The sequence below is a fragment of the Anser cygnoides genome, chromosome 7 (genome assembly GCF_040182565.1).
Source record: "Anser cygnoides isolate HZ-2024a breed goose chromosome 7, Taihu_goose_T2T_genome, whole genome shotgun sequence".
Lineage (NCBI taxonomy): Eukaryota > Metazoa > Chordata > Aves > Anseriformes > Anatidae > Anser > Anser cygnoides.
In genome coordinates this window covers 3,981,201-4,000,158 of record NC_089879.1, presented here as the reverse complement: position 1 = coordinate 4,000,158, position 18,958 = coordinate 3,981,201, and the positions used below count along the sequence as shown (strand labels likewise).

Genomic DNA, 18,958 nt, shown 5'->3' with positions numbered 1-18,958 from the left:
GGAGGTAGGTCTGCTGCTGAGTAGTTTGGGGTTTTGTTTTAAAGCAGGGAAGTGTCTCCACGTGTAGGGACAGCGGCGCTGGGGGAGCTGGAACGCGGCTACATTTTGGGAGTCTGCCTTTCCGCTGTTGGGCCGAGCCTGCGAGAGGCATTCAGACGTGTGTTGTCTTTCAGAGGATGATCGAGTTACACGCCTTGAGCTTTGCCATAGTAGCAGAGGAAGGGAGAGTACAAAGGTTATGGAAAACAAAGCATTAATTTTCTTGACCAGCTGCGTTACAAGCAAAGTGCAGCTTATTTATACCCGTGGCGTACTGTCCGTAAATCAAGCCTGCTCTCCAGCAATGCATTTAATGAGAACTATTAAATGATTTCACGATGTACTCATCATTACCATCTGATAAAAACCAGCGCTCCCTCCGAGGACCAGGACTTTTCAATTGCAGCTTTTTATACTTGGGGCAGGAGGGACGGGGGGGAAACAAAGCTCTCGGCAGCGTCAGACGTGCTCTGCAAACGTCCCTCCGGGTACATTGTGTCTGGCGGGATTGATCGTTCCCTTAGACCGAGCTCAGATTCTTTCGGCTCTTAATTAGGGAGACGGGCTGGTGACGTGAATGGCCGTTCGGGTTTATAGAATACCTTTCATGTAGAAAACGCCCGGTTCTGCTCTCGCTTCCAGCAGCCGCCGTAACTCACGGAACAGTTCGCTGAGGTCGCTGCTGGTCCCCGGGGGCGAGCGGGGCTGGAGCCCAGCCCGAGGTGCACAGAGGCCCCGAGGAGCTGCAGGGCTCTGCAGGGCCGCGCACGGCCTCCGCTCCTGCAAGACGGGATGCGCTGCGATCCGTGTGGGAGAATTAATCCAGCGGGACGGACCCCGACGCGGCGCCAGGGACCCCCTCTCGGGCAGGTCCCGTGCTCAGCTTTGATTTATTCCAGCTGCAGGCTCACGGACACGAAGGGGGCAGCGGGGCGAGCAGCCCCTTCCCCACGGTCACCGCCAGCCCTCAGGGGACAGCTCGCAGCATCCCCGGCCCCCTGGATCCCCGCCAGATTTCCAGCCCCGACAGAGCCGGAGCCGATCGCCGAGCGGAGCCCTGGAAGGACTCCTTTGTTAAGGGCACGCCGGAGCATTAAAATCACGGGGACGGCTAATTTATGTGAGAAGGCTTTATAGGAAGCAATGGGGAGGGCATCATTGCCCAGGGGATCGCCCCTCTCCAAGTGTTTAATTGCTGCGTTGGGCAGCTCCCATTATCTGACGCTCTCTGTCTCTGCCAGTACCACTGGAGAGGCTCATGCTTTGTGACAAAGATGTTTATCTCGCCCAAATTTGTGGGAAGCTGCTGTCATTTCGTACCGCAGAGCTTTAGTGGTGTAAACACTCGCTGTTACTGAGCTTCCAGCCAGATTTCTGAATGAGGGCTGGAAGGAGGCTGCCCTGGGGAAAGCGGTGGGGATTTGGACCTAAACACCATCTCCCAGACTTAGGGTGGTGAAACCGGGGTCCAAATGCTGCCTCGCATTGCTGCCTCTCTTCAGCTGGTAATTTCTCTTGCCCGTTCAAGCCACCTGCCCCATTGTCCCAAGCGAAGCTGGTGATGCCGGTCTGCGAAGCCCGCATCCGCCAGCACTTCGGGGCATCAGCGCTCTGCTAAGGCCTGTGGGGCAGCTTCAAGAGCCTTTTATTCCTCCTGGGAAGCAATAAGAAGCGATGCCCACCGGGTTCTTAGCAGAAATGCTGTAGTCAGCCGAAGAGAGGAGGTGTCCGCAGAGAGGGGGCTGAATTCGGGCGGCCAGGCGGGCGCCGGGCTTGCAGCTGGGGACGTCGCGGAGCTGGGACCTCCCTGGGCACCTGGTGGCAGCTCACCGGGCAGAAGCCAACCCACAGCTATCAGCCGGAGCCCTTCCATGCACGAGGTGTCCCCGGTGCATGTTGGGGTGCTGCCGTGAGGGGGTGCACCTGCAGCAGGGGAGGAACTTGTACAGAAATCACTGTGAGGTCTTCTGCTGAGGAGAGCAGGGTTGAGAAATGTACACAGTAAAAAAAACCCACCCAAGACAACAAAAACAACAACAAAACCCCCAAACCCTCAATACAAACCATGCAATTACTTGTGGCTGTAACCACCCAGAAATATCGTGTTCTCCTAAGCCTGCATAGGCTGGGCATGCTCTCGGGATTGCACCGTTGTGGTAGTTAAGGGTCTATCAACATTCCCGTTATAACCCGCAATTTTCATGTTAGTGACTTTACCCAAAACGTGCGCCCTGGGCAGAAAAATACACACGGGTTCCCAGCTCCAGTTCCCAGATGGCAGTTTCTATGATACAGCTAAAAGTCTTTTACTTTCTTCATTCATAAAAAAAAAAAAAAAAAAAAAATACAGAATACGAGCATAGGTCCCCTACAAGAGGCTGCAACGAATGCATCCACCACCAGGGTGTTTGCTTGCTAGGACTGAAGCAGTTCTCCTCACCATGCCATCAGTTTGACAGGAGCTCCTGAGGGGTTTCCTATCCAAAGCCCGTTAGGAGATGTCATTTTTTTTGCAGATCTGGGGCTTGGTTTGCACGGAGATCGTTCGGCCAAGCCCTGAGGTGTGTGTGTTTTCGGGGTGGCACGCAGCGGTGGCTTCATGGAACAGGAACTGAAAAAAAAAAAATCAAATTACTGCTGGGAAGTTAATTAAGCGTAGGGTAATTGGGGCCGTCCCTTGCAAAAGGCATCGTACTGTGCTAACAGCAGTGCCGTCTCTGCCACGGCACGGTGTGGCAGTGCCGAGGTGCTGCTTTGTACTGACTGAAGGCTGGGCTTGGTCGGCAAATAATGCTCAGTAGCATTGGGATTGACAGGATTTCACCATAGTACTTGCTGTGATCCGCTGCGAGCTACCTGACAGCCCCAATTTACTCCGCATAAATGTTAATTAAACATTTTGCACACCCTTTTTCATAATATCCTTTCTTGGAATTTCCAGATCTCGCGCACTCTCTGAACGTTACCTGTTGGGTTAGCTGCAGAAGCACAAGAAGTCTTCATCTGGGGTCGGCGTGCTGACCTGCAAAACTGCCGTGGGATGCAGGCTGCCGCTAGCCAGAGGCTAACGAGCTAAAATCAGATCACAGCAGTGTCAGCAGAGTTAGCTTTAGAAACTGTGAGTAGTCAATGATGGGATGGAAAGGCCTTCCTTAGTCCTAGGCAGGTGAGACGAACCTTGCTGGTACGATGTACAACGTCGCCGTCTCCCCGTTTTGTTTTTTTTCACCGTAGAAGCTCTCGGTTTCAGATTCCTCCCCCTCAGCCCTGGGAAGCGATGGCCTGAGCACGTCCCATCCGTCCCAGCGCAGCTGTGCTGAAACCAAAGGCACTGCTGAGACGCGGGGTGGAGGCGGCCGACCGCGCGGGAGGAGCGTTCGTCACCGAAGCATCGCTGTGCCCCGACGGGCTGGGGAGGGGACCTCCAGAGTCAGAGGATTATATTGGAGCCCTTGGAGCCAGGGCTTCGGCAGATGCCTTTCAAAGTCAGAGTTTATGGATCGCCTCTAGCAATTACCCATAGTTGTGCTTTGTAATTTTAATTTCGCCGCCTCTCCCACACTCCTTAGAACTAGAGGTAAGGCCGGTGGCACAGCAGAGAGCCGCTCTCCCAAGCCACGTGCTTGCTTTTCCCTCGGGTTTTTCATTTGTTTCTCTTGTTTGTTGAGTAAGATTTTAAGGCTGGCTCATGCTACCCTGGTTGCCATCCACCCATTTTTTAATTTCTCCTGTAAATAATCACGTGTAGGGAAGTTATAGATGTTTTCACTTTAACTTCAATTTTGTAGATCTCCACAAGGGGAGGTTTGAAAACGACCTCTCGAAGGGTAACTGAAGTGAAGGGTATGTGCATGGCCGCTGCTAGGTGTGTGGGTTTGAGGATTTGCACAGCCTGTGGGTTTTAGCCTCGTTTTTGGGAGCTGAATCAATATGTTGTTAGGTCTCGCGGCGGAGGAACTCCTGGGCAATCAGCACTTTCTCTTCACGCTGGGATTCTTCAGCCTTACCTGGACTGAGTTAGTGATATTCCTCAGGATTTGCCCGGTCCCGCGACCCATAAAATTATTTCACATCTGACTTTATAGAGCAACGAGGCTGGCCGGCGGAATTTGTTAGGAGTCAGGGCTGGGCTTTGAGGGATGGGAAGGAGCACACCTTCCCTTGGCTCCCTCCCCTCGGCTATCAGGCTGTGGTTGTTCTGGGGCACGTGCGGATCTTGGGGGAGTTTTTTAAAAGATATTGAATAACGCAAGAGGATGTAGAAAGGAGACACCGATGTGGTTTGAAGGTTGGAGGAAATGGGAGCCTTTGAGAGACTTCAGGAGCTCAGTCTGTTTAGTTTGTTGGCAAGGAGATGGGGATTTGATTACCACGTCTGAGCCCTGTCGTGGGGAGAAGAAACAGGGAACCAAAGGGATCCTTAATCGAATGGAAAAAGGCACACCACGGGCCAACACCTGCAGGTTGTACTAAAGAAAGGAGAAAAAAGGCACAAATGTTTGCAGTGGCTTCCCGTCAGCATGCATTGCCGAGGGAAATATCTCCATTTTCTGATATCTTCATGCTTTGGGGAAAGGCATGTTAGCCAAGCACGCGTTACGGGGCTCCACCGAGGGATGCCCGGGGACATTTAATGGCACGCAGTAGAGTGACACGGGGACACCTCCCAGCACCCACCTCAGGTATCCCTGGCCTCGAGGGGAGGCTGAGCACACAGTGGGGCTGCGAGAAGTGGTCCCTGATGTTGAGGGACCGGCACGTTGCACACCCACCCCACGGGGGCATTCGAGACCTGCACGACCGTGTCGCTCGTGCCGACCTCGCAGGAGCCCCTGGACAGAGCTGCACGTGCGGTTTGGGGTCACTCAGTGCGAATAATAATAAACAGAAATGGAAAGTGAAAACTTCTGAGAGTGTGTTTGGATGTGGGAATTGTTCAGCTGCAAACAAAGAGCGTTGCTGGATCCCTCCCCCTGCCCGCGGTGCGTTCGGTCACCACAGGGCGTCTTTCACCCCTCCTGGCTGGTTACTGAACTCGGTTGTAAAACCTGCAGAGGATCGCACACGTAATGAGCTCCTGAACCAGCCCGTACCAAATGGGCGAGGTTCTGAAATGTTCGTTGCCTCCCCAAAACGTGCCCATTTCTGTGAACAACTCGGAGCTGCCCCTCTGTTTCCACCCCAGTGAGCACCTGAAATGGGAGCGAGGTGCACGAGCAGGTCTGGAAGGAGGTTTTCCGTGAGCTGCAGGTAATAATTTACGGTGGGAAAGCAACAGGCAATTAAACCCCTTACATCACCGAGCATTAATGTTTGGTGCTGTAAGTTAGGGCATTCCCTTTAATGTTTCACTTAATGAAGTTGAAGTCTCTCTCCCTATGATCTACTAAGTCCTCTCCATGCAAGGGCTTGAGTGGTCTGCTTCAAACATGCCTTTAGTTCGCATTTGTACCCACATACCACACACAGCCTACGTTTCAAGCTGCTGCTTAATTGCAGGCTGGGAAAAAGCAGCACAAAGGATTGATCAGCCCTCCCCGGATCGCTCTGTGCCGCCGTGAACGCCGTTTGAAAAGGATCGAGTATTTTATTTGTTATTTCATAGACAAATATCTCCACCCTAAGATGCCTCGCAAGAATTTAGCAATATGTGCCGAGTGTGTAGTCCTCTTGGCTGTTCCACCTCCAGTACAAAGTAATCCTTTGAAGTATTTGAAGTAGCAGATTTTCTCAAAGGTATCGAGCACGCTATGTAAATAAATTTCATTTCAAGCCAGGTCGGGTTACAGAAGCAACTTGTCCGCAGCTCAAACCAGTATTATGGGCCTTTCGTTCTCCAGAGGATTACTCTTCACTTGAAACTGATGCAAAGGGAAGAAACTAGTCTCAACAGAGGTGCTTAGAGAAAAGCAAAAACTGCTGATACCAAGAAGGAGAAGCAGTCTCAAAGCCATTGTTCTTTTTTTTTAATTATTTTTTTCCTGTTTTGGAAGCATATGGCTCTTTTATTGGGTTAGTATTTAAGGGATGTAGCAAGTTTGGTCCGATCCAAAGAAATGCCGACTGCCATCCCTGAGCTGGGGAGGTGCAGCAGTGCAAACTGAGCTGCTGCCATAGCCTCACTAGTGCTGGTTTTGGGGCCAGCAGGAGAAATGCAGTTCTGTGCGGGCTTCCCATTGCTGCTCCGCACAGGATTGCATCGTCTTCTGTCCCTTCCAGGAGCTTGCTGCCCACACAAACCCTGTACAGCAGCTCAGAGGCTGCGGGCACACAGCCTTTTGTAGCAGCCAGGGGTAGAGGCTGCAGAGAGTCCGGGATAATCCATGGAAAATTGGGATTTACCCGTAGAATTGGGGGTAGGTAAAGAACTGTCTTCTGTTCTTCTAACCAATTTAATTTAACTCTTTTAAAGAAGATATCAACGAACAAATGGAAATGTGAAAAACTGGATTATGGAGCAAATTTGTTATGTAACAGAAGAAAATTGTATTGTCGTAGAAGCTCAACGTCGAGTGAAGGCTTCATTGCTGGAGGCGCAGTGCAGACAGAAAAGGCATGCTCCCTCATCCAAAAGTTCACTGCCCTTAGTCCAGGAGGTGCTGTATGGAGCCATCAACAGGTTTGCAGATATTGGGAAAAAAATTCCTAGGCAGATGAAGTCTCATCCCCTCAGCACTGTGGAAGTGGAAGCAACGGTAGGCAGACATTGAGAGCATGCAGCCATCCTAAGAGGAGATCATGAATATCTCATTTACAGAGTGAATTAAGCAAACGAACCAGAATGTACTGGAATAACTGTAGCAAAGTTTACTCTATAAAAGGAGCAGAGGTTTCTGAGAAGCACCCCCGCATTAATTTGGAGGGCTGTGCATGCTCAGGATGCTGTGAGCCATTTCGGAAGGGGTACCTAATGCTGTATAGGTGTGTGTATGGAAGGGGAGTATGTGTAAGCAATACCCAAAACTTGGGCTGAACACTCACCAGTTAGTTCCAAAACTTACGCCCTTCTGTTGTATCAGTTGCAGGACAGGTGGGTTTGTGACATCCCTGAGCGCAGTGAGCTGGATGTAACATTCCTTCCCCAAGTGTAAGCCCCAAGTGCCTGACCCTGCTGACTCCCAAGCCCCTCTCCTCCCCTCAGGGTGTCTTTGGGGCGCTCAGAAGCAGGATTGTGCAGAGATCTCTGAGCCTGGTGCACGTCGTGTCCTTCATTTGGGGTCATCACGTTCCTGCTCACCGCGTGGTCACCGCTACCACCTCCTCTCCCAGCCGTCACAGGCTAATGAAGCCAAATGCCGTTTCAGAGATGCAACCCTACAAAAACGTGTCTCCTGTGCAGGGTGCTGAGCCTTCCCCTCGATCTGTGGGCAGGGAGGAGGGAGGCCAGACAGCCCACGGCAGGGCTGCGCTCACTCCTCGCTGCAGCGGGCTGGCTGCGTGACCGCCTGCTCACCTCGTCCAGGCTGAGCGGTTTTGCAGCCAAAGACCTGGAGCGTGCCTTAATTTTCCAGCTTAAGTGCTTTTTTGGCTTCTCGCATGAAGAAAGTTTTGAAGCGGTGAGGTGCTGGCTCCTCACACGTGAGCAGTTTGGCTGCTGCTGCGTTGGAGGAGGAGGAGAGATTGCACATGTGCCTGCCCTGTCTTCTGGAGTTCCTGGGAGCTGCATGGGTATCCTCATGGCTTCGTTCTCGTTTCAGACGAAGGCTGTGAATTAGCGAGCACCACGTGAGGAGAAATACCGCTGTCCTGAGGGTAGCTCAGATTCTGGTTTGGTGAGAAACAGTCCTGTAACGCTTCATCTGTGAGCGCCTCTCATTCAGAGGGTTGCATTATCTGTGTGACTTAGACATAATGCTTAACTTTCTCCAAACAGCATTCCAAATATTAAATCAAGACTTCTTTCTCTTGCAATCTGCAAAGCTCCTCTCTTGCAAGTACCTGGATCTGACGGGTTCTGTGACTTTAATCCCCCGGCAATGCTCTGCAAATGCAGGAGCCAGCATTCATTTTATACCTTTAATAGGGATTATGTGAACAATGTGTTAAAGGAAAGCAGTGAAACGTTCTCCTAGGCTAAGGTCTTTAAAAGCACCTAACAGAGTAAGATGCTGAGCCTGAAATTCAGCCCCTGAAATCGTTCAGTCCCACTCCTGTGTAACATTAAGTTCCTTTACTAGCTGAGGCACCGGTTGCATTTCAGACGCACATCTGTTTGTGTGTGTGCACAAGGAACTATTTGTGTCTAAATTCTTTCTTGGGGGCGTTTAAAATGATTTTCTACTGAATTGAGTAAGGTCACTTGGCAGAGCCGCTCGGGTCATCAATAATTAAACCGAGCAGGCAAAGCCGAGTCTCCCGGTGCTTGCAAACACCCCGTTAGGCCGTGTCGTTTGGCAGAGCAGGGGCAGCTCTGCGATTTTCTCAGCAAACAGCAAATGTTCCCTTTACCTTTGAGGGGGAGAGGGAGACTTGCTTTTATTGCAAACATCTGGGCTGTGCTTGCGCTGGGGCGCGAGGCGCACCCACACGCAGCGCCTGATCCCGCAGCTCACCCCCATCGCAGCCAGGGGCCGTTCCCCTACGCAGCCATGCCTGGCATCGGTGGTTCGTTCCCACCACGTGCCGGCAGGCCGCATGCAGCACCGGGGGTAGGATTTATGTCGGTTAGCTTGGCGTGAAAGTTAGGCAGTGGTGAAGACCAGCTTTTTTACACCTAACTCTAGCTGTGGAAGAGCTGGTTCTCGGGTACGAGCTTATCACCTCTGTTAGGTAGAGGCAGCAGGAAAAAATCTGCTCTGCCAGAGGATTTCTCCTATCCGGACTTGGTGTCTGAGAAGACGGGATGAACATGGGATGTTTGCCCTCGGAGGAGCCCCGCTGTCACGAGGAGGAGATTGCTGAAGAGGTTCCCATGAGCAGCCTGGACACGGCATCTGGCTTTTAGACAGGCAAAGCCGGGGGCACTGCGTCTGGGCCAGCGTGATGGGGAAAACCCAGGGGGCAGAGGAGTGAAGGTGCACCTCTACAGAGGCTTCCCATTCCCATTCCCGTTCCCATTCCCATTCCCGTTCCCATTCCCATTCCCATTCCCACTCCAGGGGCTAGGCAAAACGCTAGACATGCTCACACAACCCCTGCTTACTGGCAGTCCCAGGGTTTAGTGCAGTGCTTTGCATGGTTTAGCAAGCCTGGCTGCTTTTTGGTGTCCCTTAGTACAACTGCAGAGGTGCTCTGGTGAAGGCAGTGGAGTTAAACTCGGAGCAGTAAATCTCTGCTTCCATTTACTGCACCCTGGAGATGTCACCGCCAGGGACGGGTGCGCGAGCTGCAGTCGTGGAGGGTTTGTGGAATCGCTCAAGTAGTGGGAGAAGGTGGTTTTATATATTGCTACGTCTGTGTATGTCCTATACAGCCCATACAAAGACTTCCAAAACTTTTAATCCCCAAAGCTCGTAATCTTGCACGTTCACATGTGCTGTACTTCCTGAGAGAGAAAATAAATAGGGGTGGGTGGGGGAATACGGCTGCCTCCGTCATCCGCTTCCTCGCTGTGTATTCTGAGGCTGGCTGGTACGGCGTATTGTAAAGAGATGGTAGGGATTATTCAAGGGGTAATGTACAACTGGTGTGCGTAGAGGTCGTGCCTGTAAAGAGAAGTATTGGTCGGAGCTGTGTTAACAAAAGCTCAGTGCAATGCCCACTGGCAGCCTCCAGTCCGTGATCTGTCCTGGTCACCTCTGCTCCTCTTACCTCTTCTTCTCAGCATCCCTCTGGCAAAGGTGTTCAGGCATCGCCCCAGCTCTTCTGCCCTGGCATCGCTGCCTGCCCTCAGCTGCCTCGGGGAGAGAAACGATGGTGCTGAGTGTGCTGGGACAGCTGGCTCGGTGGGACACGGACATACAGAAGAGTTTGGGGATGTGACAGGGTGCACGGGTAGGAGCAAGTCAACACTACGGCACTTCTTCGACTGAGAAGAGTGCAGGGGCTCAGAAGAGCAGAGCCAGCTCTGCCAGCGCCGCACTGAGCAGCCACAGCACCTCGTGGTTCCTGTGCAGAGCTGGAGTAAAAGGACCTGCTGGAATTGCTGGTGGAGCAAACTGCAGCATGGGCACCCAATGCTCCCCCACGCATCTATTTCAGCCTTCCGGCATTCACAGCATCCTGTTTTAAGCTGTTATTTCTGGAGTTGTGTATCTGAGCTCATTGGTTACAGCATGGCCATGCAGCCAAGTGATCAGAAACAAACAAATTACCACAACGCTTCAAATTACATTTTCAGCACGTGTACATTGGGAAAGTACGAGTGTTCCCACCAGGAAGTGCACTGACATGCAGAAAATAAAAACAACGTCTAGGTAATGTTTCCTAGCATTAGCCAAGCTTTTTTTTTATTTTTTTGCAGGAAGATAACTCCCTATCCATTCCGTCTCAGTATTTCCCTGGGTGCGTCGCCTGGAGAAGTGTTGTACTTAAACTGGTTCCTTCTGTTGGGTTAAAACTGCAGCAGCTGAACTTAAATGGGACCAATTAAGAGGCAAGCCCACAGGCTTCCCTCAGATGTTAGCGAACAATTTGGCTGGTAATTTCTACCTGTTTGTGGATGCTTGCATTTAAACGAGTTGCAATTACACACAATTAGCTTTGTGCACTCTTCTGGGAGGCAAGAGAAGAGCGGTGGAGGTTGCTGGATGTCTCTGGCAGGGGTTTGCTCTCCTGGAGCCCCGCAGGCATGGTGACCAGGAGGGGATGGCACAGCGAGGTGCTTGCCAGGGGCCACCAACTCCTGCAGCAAAGTGGGAGGTGTCCTTGGCTCCACGGCTTATGGCTAGGGCTTTTTGTTGAAGGTGCCCACCTCTACGAGCAATATCATCATCCCAAATGACAAAGGAAGGTGTTAGCTTCTTCTCGAAGCCATTGCAGCAGCTCTCCAAAATCTAGCATTTCAACCAGAAAATCCTCTCTTTCTGTTCTGGGGGACATCTGGGTGTGACATGAGATATGAGGGTCGAGGTACAGAGTTCCCTCAGGTTTTAGGACCTGATCCAGCACTGGACACGTTTAATCAGGTGCCTTTGTGGCACGTTTGTCTCATCATAGCATCAGGAAACGTGCTGTACAGGCATTCATCAGCTGCACGGTGGTGTGCTGCCAGTCATCGTGATTTATCTGGATGTTCGGTGCTGAGCTGATTAAATTGCACGTTCAGTGAAAGCGGGACTTTCACTCGTAGCCCTGACTGAAGTTATTGCATCTGTCCAAAGAAACCAGCAGAGGTTAATAGTGTCTGTTTACATTCCTCATAAAGAAAATCTTGTTAAACTCTGTCTCACATATTTTACAGCCATGGTGAGAGCCCCTGAAGAATACATTGTCAGGAGGAATGGTTTTAATCTTTTTTATCTAATTTTATGCAGTGGGAGTGTATTCTGCTTAATTGGGGAGTTAGCAGGAATTCTGTGTTGTGACACAAAGAGATCCCTTGTACAAACACAGGGAGATTTGGGGGGATGATTTCTCGCTCGCTCTCACAGAAAGCTGTGCTGCTGAAAAGGTCAGCGATCGTGGGACATGCAGTGTTACAGATCAGGTTTGCCAAATGACTGCAGCTCTGTACGCTGGAATGCAAGCTCATTTGTCTCTTTCAAATTAACTTCTGTGCCTTGCTTTGGCCCTGCCTGTTGTTTTTCCTACCCACCCCTATTCTTAAAGAACTATGCAAAAGCTAATTTTAGTCTGTGATACTAATCGTGCCTTGATCAATTCCCAGCTGCTTGTCTCCGAAGTCAAGTTTCTGCAGGTCTCGGGTTGATCTGAACGGTGTAGCTGCTTTCACCCCCGTGGCCGCGACCATCCGTGTCAGCCACCTCCGTTTAGACATCCATCCGCTAAACCTTTCCTATTTCGTCCACGCAGTAATCCAGCTGTTTCCTTTTTGTTCTCCGTATGTTTTGTTGGAAATGAGCGTAACTGAGGCATGTGGAAAGCCGTTCCGACCGGTACGTGGAGTTTCCTTGTACGTGCGTGTTCGGTGTGCACACTGAAAACACCCCCGTGCTCCCGTGGCGGCGTTTGGCTCTCAGCCCCGCAGGACACCCCAGGACCCAGCGGGCCCGGTTTGCCTCACAGACACGCTGCAGCTCAGATTCCTGTTGCAGACGTGGTCCCCGTGATGGGGCTGCTCGGGGCGGGCTGCCAGTGATGCTCGATGCCTACCCTGACCCATGGACTAAAAGTATTGGTGCCCACATCCCCGCTCTCTTTAGCATGTCTTTGTAGCTTCATTCTCTTTCAAGACTCCTAGTAGCTCTCGCAAAGGGACATGCAAGCCAGATCCCTCCATCCACCACAGGCGCTCCATTATATCTCCGTTATACCATCACAGCTGCTTACAGGGCACAGAAGATTACAGAGCAGGTCAGGGCAATTCAAGACCATCCTGACAGGTGCTGGGCCTACACGGGGCAGCTAGCTTGTCAGAGCAGACCTGTCCAAGTGGAAATGTCACCCAGCCATTAAGCAAACCTTCTTCTTCTTGCAGAAGCTCATCTTTCACTGCCACTTTGGATCTGGGACGTGGTTTTGTGCTTCACCAGGAGGAAGCCATCTCTACCTGCTAGTCAGTGGCCCTGGTACCGTGCTAGAGCTTTTCTTACCAAGAGGCCGAGTGAAGAGTTAAAATCGCCGAGCCAGCTTTCCGCAGGAGCCTGCTCCTGCTGTTTCCTTGATGTCTCACATGGAAGCATTGATCTGAACTAACCAGTTTAGTATGGGCGGAGGATCTGGCTCGGAGCACATGGGGCTATAGATAGCTGCTGAGCTTCTGCAGCACTGACAGTGACAAATGGTCCTGGGGAGAGGAGGGTGTTCAGCCCTCTCCCGAGGGTGCCTGGACGGCCATGAGTAACTACCAAGTCTCCAGATCTCTTTCCATGTCGCACCATGCTAAAGATACTTTGATCTTTTGTGTGTTGTAACGTACTGATCTTTTTGGGCTGCATTTTCTTTGTAAGAGTGTATTCTGCCTTTCTCTGTGCTCTGAGGAGCAGGCACGGATTAGGTGTCCCCAAATCCCACAGATTTGGTCCACTACAGTGCTCGCCTGTTGCATTGTCACCTCCAGGTGCAGGGGGTGGCGGTGTCCTACCTGCAGCACCGCTGGTACCGCGAGGGCTTGGTCAGGCAGGTGGCACTACGGTCCCACCCTGCTTGGGTGTCTGACCTCGGCGAGGAGACGGTGTGCTCACCAGGCCTTGGCAGAGGCCTTCCTGAGGAAAGAGGCTGCCTCAAAGTCCTGAAACTGCCGTGTCATGACAGGTTTTCTCTCTGCAGCTTGAGGGTAGGATGATCGCGCAGTCGTAACCCAGGAGAGCCACCCTGGATTTCGGGCGGTGCCTGTGCTAGGGTGCTTCTTTCCCTGACCATCTCCTGTACCAGCGAGGTGGTCACACAGCGGCCATGCAGAAATCCAGTGCCACGAGTTCATTTCACAGAGAGCAGGGGGCTGTCATGACCAGCCCGGGCTGCAAAACGTCCCACGGATGTGCGGCTAGGCCGCGGAGCTAAATCGCTCCGAGGAGCCCAGGCTTCACCGAAGAGAGGGTTTCCCAAGGCTGTAGTTGATTTTTCACAAGCGAGTTTGTGCACTGGCCAAGATTGCTGACAGCTCAATGTTCAGCTAGAGAATATAATTTTCTGTCAGTTTGATTTATGTTCTTCTCTGCAACCGGAGTCCCATGTAAAACAAAACCAGAAGGAGTTTATCTTCAAGTTAGTTCGATCTGAGTTTATTCTTCAGTTTACCCAGCAGATTAAGCATTCTTTCAGGTTTTTGTATTTCTGGAATATGAAAGAGAAAAGTGCTCAACGATAACCTTCACCGTCAGTTTTGCGACCTGCTGTTGTGATGCCTGTCCTAGCGCAGCTTTTCATAAAGGCAAAATAAGCAATTGTCACTGAACGAGGAACCAAGCTGAAGCTGGGGGAGAAAGATCTGCCCTTGGTGAGGTTCCTGCCCGGCCCTGGTGGCCCTGTCCTGCGAGGCCCGTGCAGGACACGCGCTGAGCCCGGCAGGGCTCGTCCCCCGGCCGCTCAGTGCCCATGGCCCGGACCCGGGCCCAGTTTCCCGGCACGGCCCTTTGCTGCCCCGTTTCCGACAGGCCTCAGGTTCATTTGGCTGCTTGTGTCTCGGCGTTAGTGCTTGGGGATTATTGCTTGCAGGTTCCTTTTGAAAGAGCTGGGGAAAAAAAAAAAAAAAAACAACGTTTCTTGGCTATGTGTTGCAGTTGTGAGTTACAAAGCATTCTGCAAAACAAAGGCCGTGGCCACAAGAATCGGCTCCTGGGGTAGCACTGAGAGGAAGACGAGCTCCTCGGCTCAGCCTCAGGAGGAGGCAGGAGAGTGGGGAAGTTTGTTGTATTTCAGGGCTCTGCCTTCCTGCGGAGCCCGGGCCAGTTGATTTATTGCGTTCCCCCCTCTTAGCAGAGACGAGCAGATGTAATCTAAGGCACAGGAAGTGCCTCAAAAGTCTAACTCCCAAACGTGCCGTGGGCCGAAATGAAATCAATGTGGTGTCCCCGGGGTGCTGCTAGCCGGTGTGGGGACAGCGCCGTGTCCCAGGGCCAGTCCCACCGCCACAGGGCCCTTGCTCGAGCCAGGCCACGCAGGTGGCCACCGGGCTGTGCCTGCACCCTTGTGCCCTCATGGGAGACATCGGCTGCACGGGGCTGCCGAGGCCTCTCGCTCCTTGTGGGCGAAGCCCCTAACGCTATTAAAAATACCAAAACTCTTGTGTTGTGCGAGAAGCCATCTGTCTGTCTGTCTGCAGCACGGGTAGCCGAAGAGTAGGCCAGGGTAACCCTGCAGGTGTGACCCGGCAGGGTTTGGGGCTGTAACGCAGAAGAGCAGGCGTCACTTTAGGTATATAGAGGTATATATTAGGTATGTGTTAGGACTACCAGGGGTGCAGCGGGTGGCAATGCAGCCCACGTTTGGAGCAGGACGCTGCTGGGCTGTAGGGGCTACCCGCGGGCTGGCTGCAGTCCTCCGAGGTGGCTGCGGTGTGCCTACCACTGGGAGCACCTGCAAACTGCGCGGCCTGAATCTGCAGCGAACTTGTCAGAAGTGTTGTGGCACCTGAGCCTCACTTCCCAGTTCGCACTGTTCGGGTATATACACATACACCCAGCCCTACCACAGCACACGGGCGTATGCAGCGCGTCTCCTCGCTCGCCAGCATTTAGAAGCTGGGTTCCAGGTGGATTTCTGTACCGTTAGCACAGATACCAACTGCAAAGTCCTCTTAATAGATCAGAGTGCAGTGTAACGGACAATTTCCTGAAGCTTTCCTTTCAAGCAGGTCTTAAAATTTTCTTTTAATGTACAAGCAAGGAAAGAAACATTTTGCAGGGTGTAGAATGAAAAGAAGTTTTGTTCATTACTTTTTTTTTTTTTTTTGGATCCCCACTCAAATTAAGGATTATTGCCAAGAATTGAGTATTTTACCATACCCTGAATTTCTGTATTCATAAAAGACTCTTGGTTAAATCAGGGAGTGAGTAATAATTGGCACATGGAACTTGTGTATGTACTGGATTTTAACTCTGTTTATATTTTAAGGTTTTTCTCCATTGTATTTAATAACTTGCTTTGCATTCTGCGACATAAATTCTTCTTTGGTTGAAAAAAAATTTAAAAATCATCATAATTACTGCTCATATTGCACCCTCGACTCGTAACAAGATAGAACTTGGGGAATTAAATAAAGACCCATGGCATAACCTTCCACCTTTTAAATAAAATGCTTTCACAGCAGCCAGCACCAAAATCTGCCTCCCTGTGTCGGACGCCACTTTGTTGGTGGCACAAAGAAGCCTGGACAGCAGGAGCTTTTCTAGATCCTAGCTGTAACTTCCCAGCAAGCAAAATCTGGAGCAGCGTGGGCTCCCGAGAGAGGCTCTGCCTTTGTGAGGAGCTCGTGGAGGCAGGAATGAGGATCGCAGCTGAGAAATGAGCAGAAAGGAAAGAGCCCTGGGGAGCTTTAGTGCTGGAACTGAAGAAATAACTTGGTACTTGTACAGACAAGTGCTCAACAAATTCTGCAAATCGTAAATAACAATAATAATAATCTCTCTGCTCCCATGCGTCCAATGGGAGCCGTGTCTTCCTCGCTGAGAAAACGGCCCTTGCTAAATAAAGTTTTGCCCTTTACAGGAACCAAGAGAGATAGGAGCTGGACGCGAGGGCTCCCCTCTCTTTCCCAGAGGAAAGCCATTAAAGCATAAAAAATGCATATGGTTTTTGTTCAGCAGCTGTTGGCTTTCTCAGCCCCAGAGCCAGAAGAAGGCCATGAGGTTTGGAAGAGCTGACCGGGCTGTTGCTGCCTCCCGTGTCCGCCCCTCTCCCGGCCGAATCATTAAATCGGATGGCGCCTCTGTGCCCACGGCCACCGGTGTCTGAAATCGCTGCGAATGTGGCTTGAAGCTGCTCTGCTCTGGGGTCGCGACTTGCATGGCAGTGTGAGTCTGACCCCTTTCGTGGTCACAGGGGGAACCACCACCACTACGCTTACAGGAAGGTGGTGGTCCTGCAGCGTTCAGCCCCAGCAGAGCCTTCCCGTTCATTCCAGCTGCGTGCAGACCATGTTTCTGGGTCAGAAGTGAATTATTCTTTTCCTTACCTATTTCTAGAGAAAAAATATGGGACAATAATTATTTACACAATTTCCTAGGATCCTAGGCTTGCAGTGAGGTGTCCTCTCAGAGATCCTTGTCTGATGCTGCTGCCACCTGAGTGAAAACGTGCCGTGTAAAACCACAGTGCGTGCATTTCGATTAGTTAGGTGAGGATGGAGAGCATCGTCTTCGCAAGGCTTTGCCCAGTAAAATAGCCAACGCAAATACATGGGATCTGCTGTAGCACACAGGGAAGGTCAGAACGTGAGGGAGGTAGGGAGAGGAGAGGGGATAAGGGAGGAAGAACAGAAAAGAGGACTGAGACCCTTGCTCAGCCAGGGGTGCTCCATTTGGGGCCACCCCTGAGCTACCCCGGGCTCTGCGAGCAGACGCAGAAGGACCCCGGCCGGGAGCCTGCCCTCCCTCACTTGTCCCTTCTGTCTCCTTCGCAGGCCTTGTGATGAAAACCACCCCCAGGTGAAGCCTGACGCCTATGTGAACAACCTGGCCGAGGCGGTCGACGTTATCCTCGGCCAGCTGTAGCACCGGCGGCGCGGTGGCGGAGCTGCGGGATCAAGGACGAGGCCCGGCACGTCGCGCTGCCACCAGCTGCTCAGTCTGCGCTCTCCATCTCCCACGGGTGCGCAGCACCTGTGTTTCCAAACGTTCCCCGTAAAGGTACTAAAACCAGATACTAACCTCAGCAGAGGGGACGCCGAATCTTCTGTCCTCTGTGCACTTCTTGAGGTTTCCTCCCCTCGGTGCCGTACAAGTGCCAGCACGGACGGAATGAGCTGTCCCAGAAGCACCGCGTGCCACCGGGCTCTTTCCGTCTGACCCAGCCTAACTCCAGCCACCGGGGTGAAGCTCGGAGCTCCTCGAGGAGCAGGGCTGGCTTCAAAACCCAGACCCCTTTGCTTTGCTGTGTAACTCGCCAGCACTGTGCCTTTCGGGGTGCCTGAGGCGGGGGTGAGGATGTCCTTGAGGGTGGAGGAGACCGGCACGGCTCTGCGGGGTCTGGCTGCGTACCAGCACGCTCCCACAGAGGTACGGGCATCACAAATCCCTGCCGTGGGAGAGCACCCGGCACATTCGGCGAGCTGGTAGTTGGGTTTCTGCCCCTGTTAGCCGCTGTCTGGCACTGCCCTGGGTTAGAGCGCAGGAATTCGGTAATGCTGTGACAGATCATGGAATAATTGTGTCCTCGTGTCAGTAATAAACACAGTCCTGTGAAGCTAGCCCTGGTGTTGCTGTGTTCAGTTGGCTCGGCACCGGCAGGGGTTTCTATGGGATCTGAAATGCTCTCCTAGGAACAAGCTGGCACGCAGCACCTCGCCGGCGGGGCCACGGGGCTGATGGCTTTTCCTTTTCTTCAGAGGGGTCTGGCAGGCAGACGCAGGTTTCAGCGGGACACGGGTTTCCTGCCTTCTCCTGCTCCAATCCTGGTCGGCACCGACCCTCACACAGCTCCAGACACATCCTGCACCAGCACCGTGTGCCCGTGGGGTACCTGCACCCCCAGCGCAGCCACGGCCTGCTGCTGGGCAGCGCTCGGCGTGCCCGAGGCGTTGCGCCGCTGAGCAGCGACTGGTGGATGCCCGGGGATTTGTTTCTCCCTCGCCTGACAGTTTTGCAGCATGCCTGCTAGCACCTGCACACCTTGCACCTGGCAAGAAGGGGCAGGGGCTCAAAATGGGGAGAGGAATTAGAGATTTGGGATGGCTTCCTCGCATCCCCTGCCCCCGTGGGTGCCCAGCCCACCTTTGCGAGGGTCGCCCTTTCAGGGGCACAAGTCCCCTGTCAGCCAGCTTGGTCAGCAGCTCTGCACCCCCTTGGTTCTCAGGCTTTGTGCTGTAGAGTGGAAAGGAATGAGGCCGTTTGAATTTTAACCTGCTCCAGGCCTCCTGTGGGACCACGGGAAGGTTACTCAAACACACGTAATCGTGTGTGCGTGTGCACACATACACATGCGCTCGGGCAGCGTGCTCTGGCTGCATGCGGCTGCTGCTTTTGGAGTTTGCAAGGAGGCGAGTGATAATTCCTGCCGTGTTTCCGACAGTCGGAGCAGCGTGAGGTCGCCCCAGCTGCTGAAGGACACCGAAATGTTGCTCTGTGTTTCTGGAGGAGCCCGCGAGCCGCAGCCGGGCGCGTTGGAGCTGCTCGCCTGCAGAGCTACCGGCTGGCTGCTGAGCCCCACTGCACCCCGTGGGGACAGAAGGGGAAAGTGGGCTAGGAATTAAATTATAATA

General features: G+C 52.5%; 1 protein-coding gene across 2 annotated transcripts in view; it reads left to right on the top strand.

Annotated features, from left to right (window-relative positions):
* LHPP (phospholysine phosphohistidine inorganic pyrophosphate phosphatase) overlaps positions 1–17,947 on the top strand; it is an 89,018-nt gene extending 71,071 nt beyond the window's left edge. For both annotated transcript variants that reach the window (XR_010832731.1, XM_013185804.3), the window contains one exon: positions 17,162–17,947. Coding sequence is in view for 1 of the 2 variants with exons in the window: in XM_013185804.3 (XP_013041258.2) it covers positions 17,162–17,252 (91 nt within the window). In the remaining variant the exon portion in view is untranslated. The remainder of the gene's footprint in view (positions 1–17,161) is intronic.
* The last annotated feature ends 1,011 nt before the right edge of the window (positions 17,948–18,958 follow it).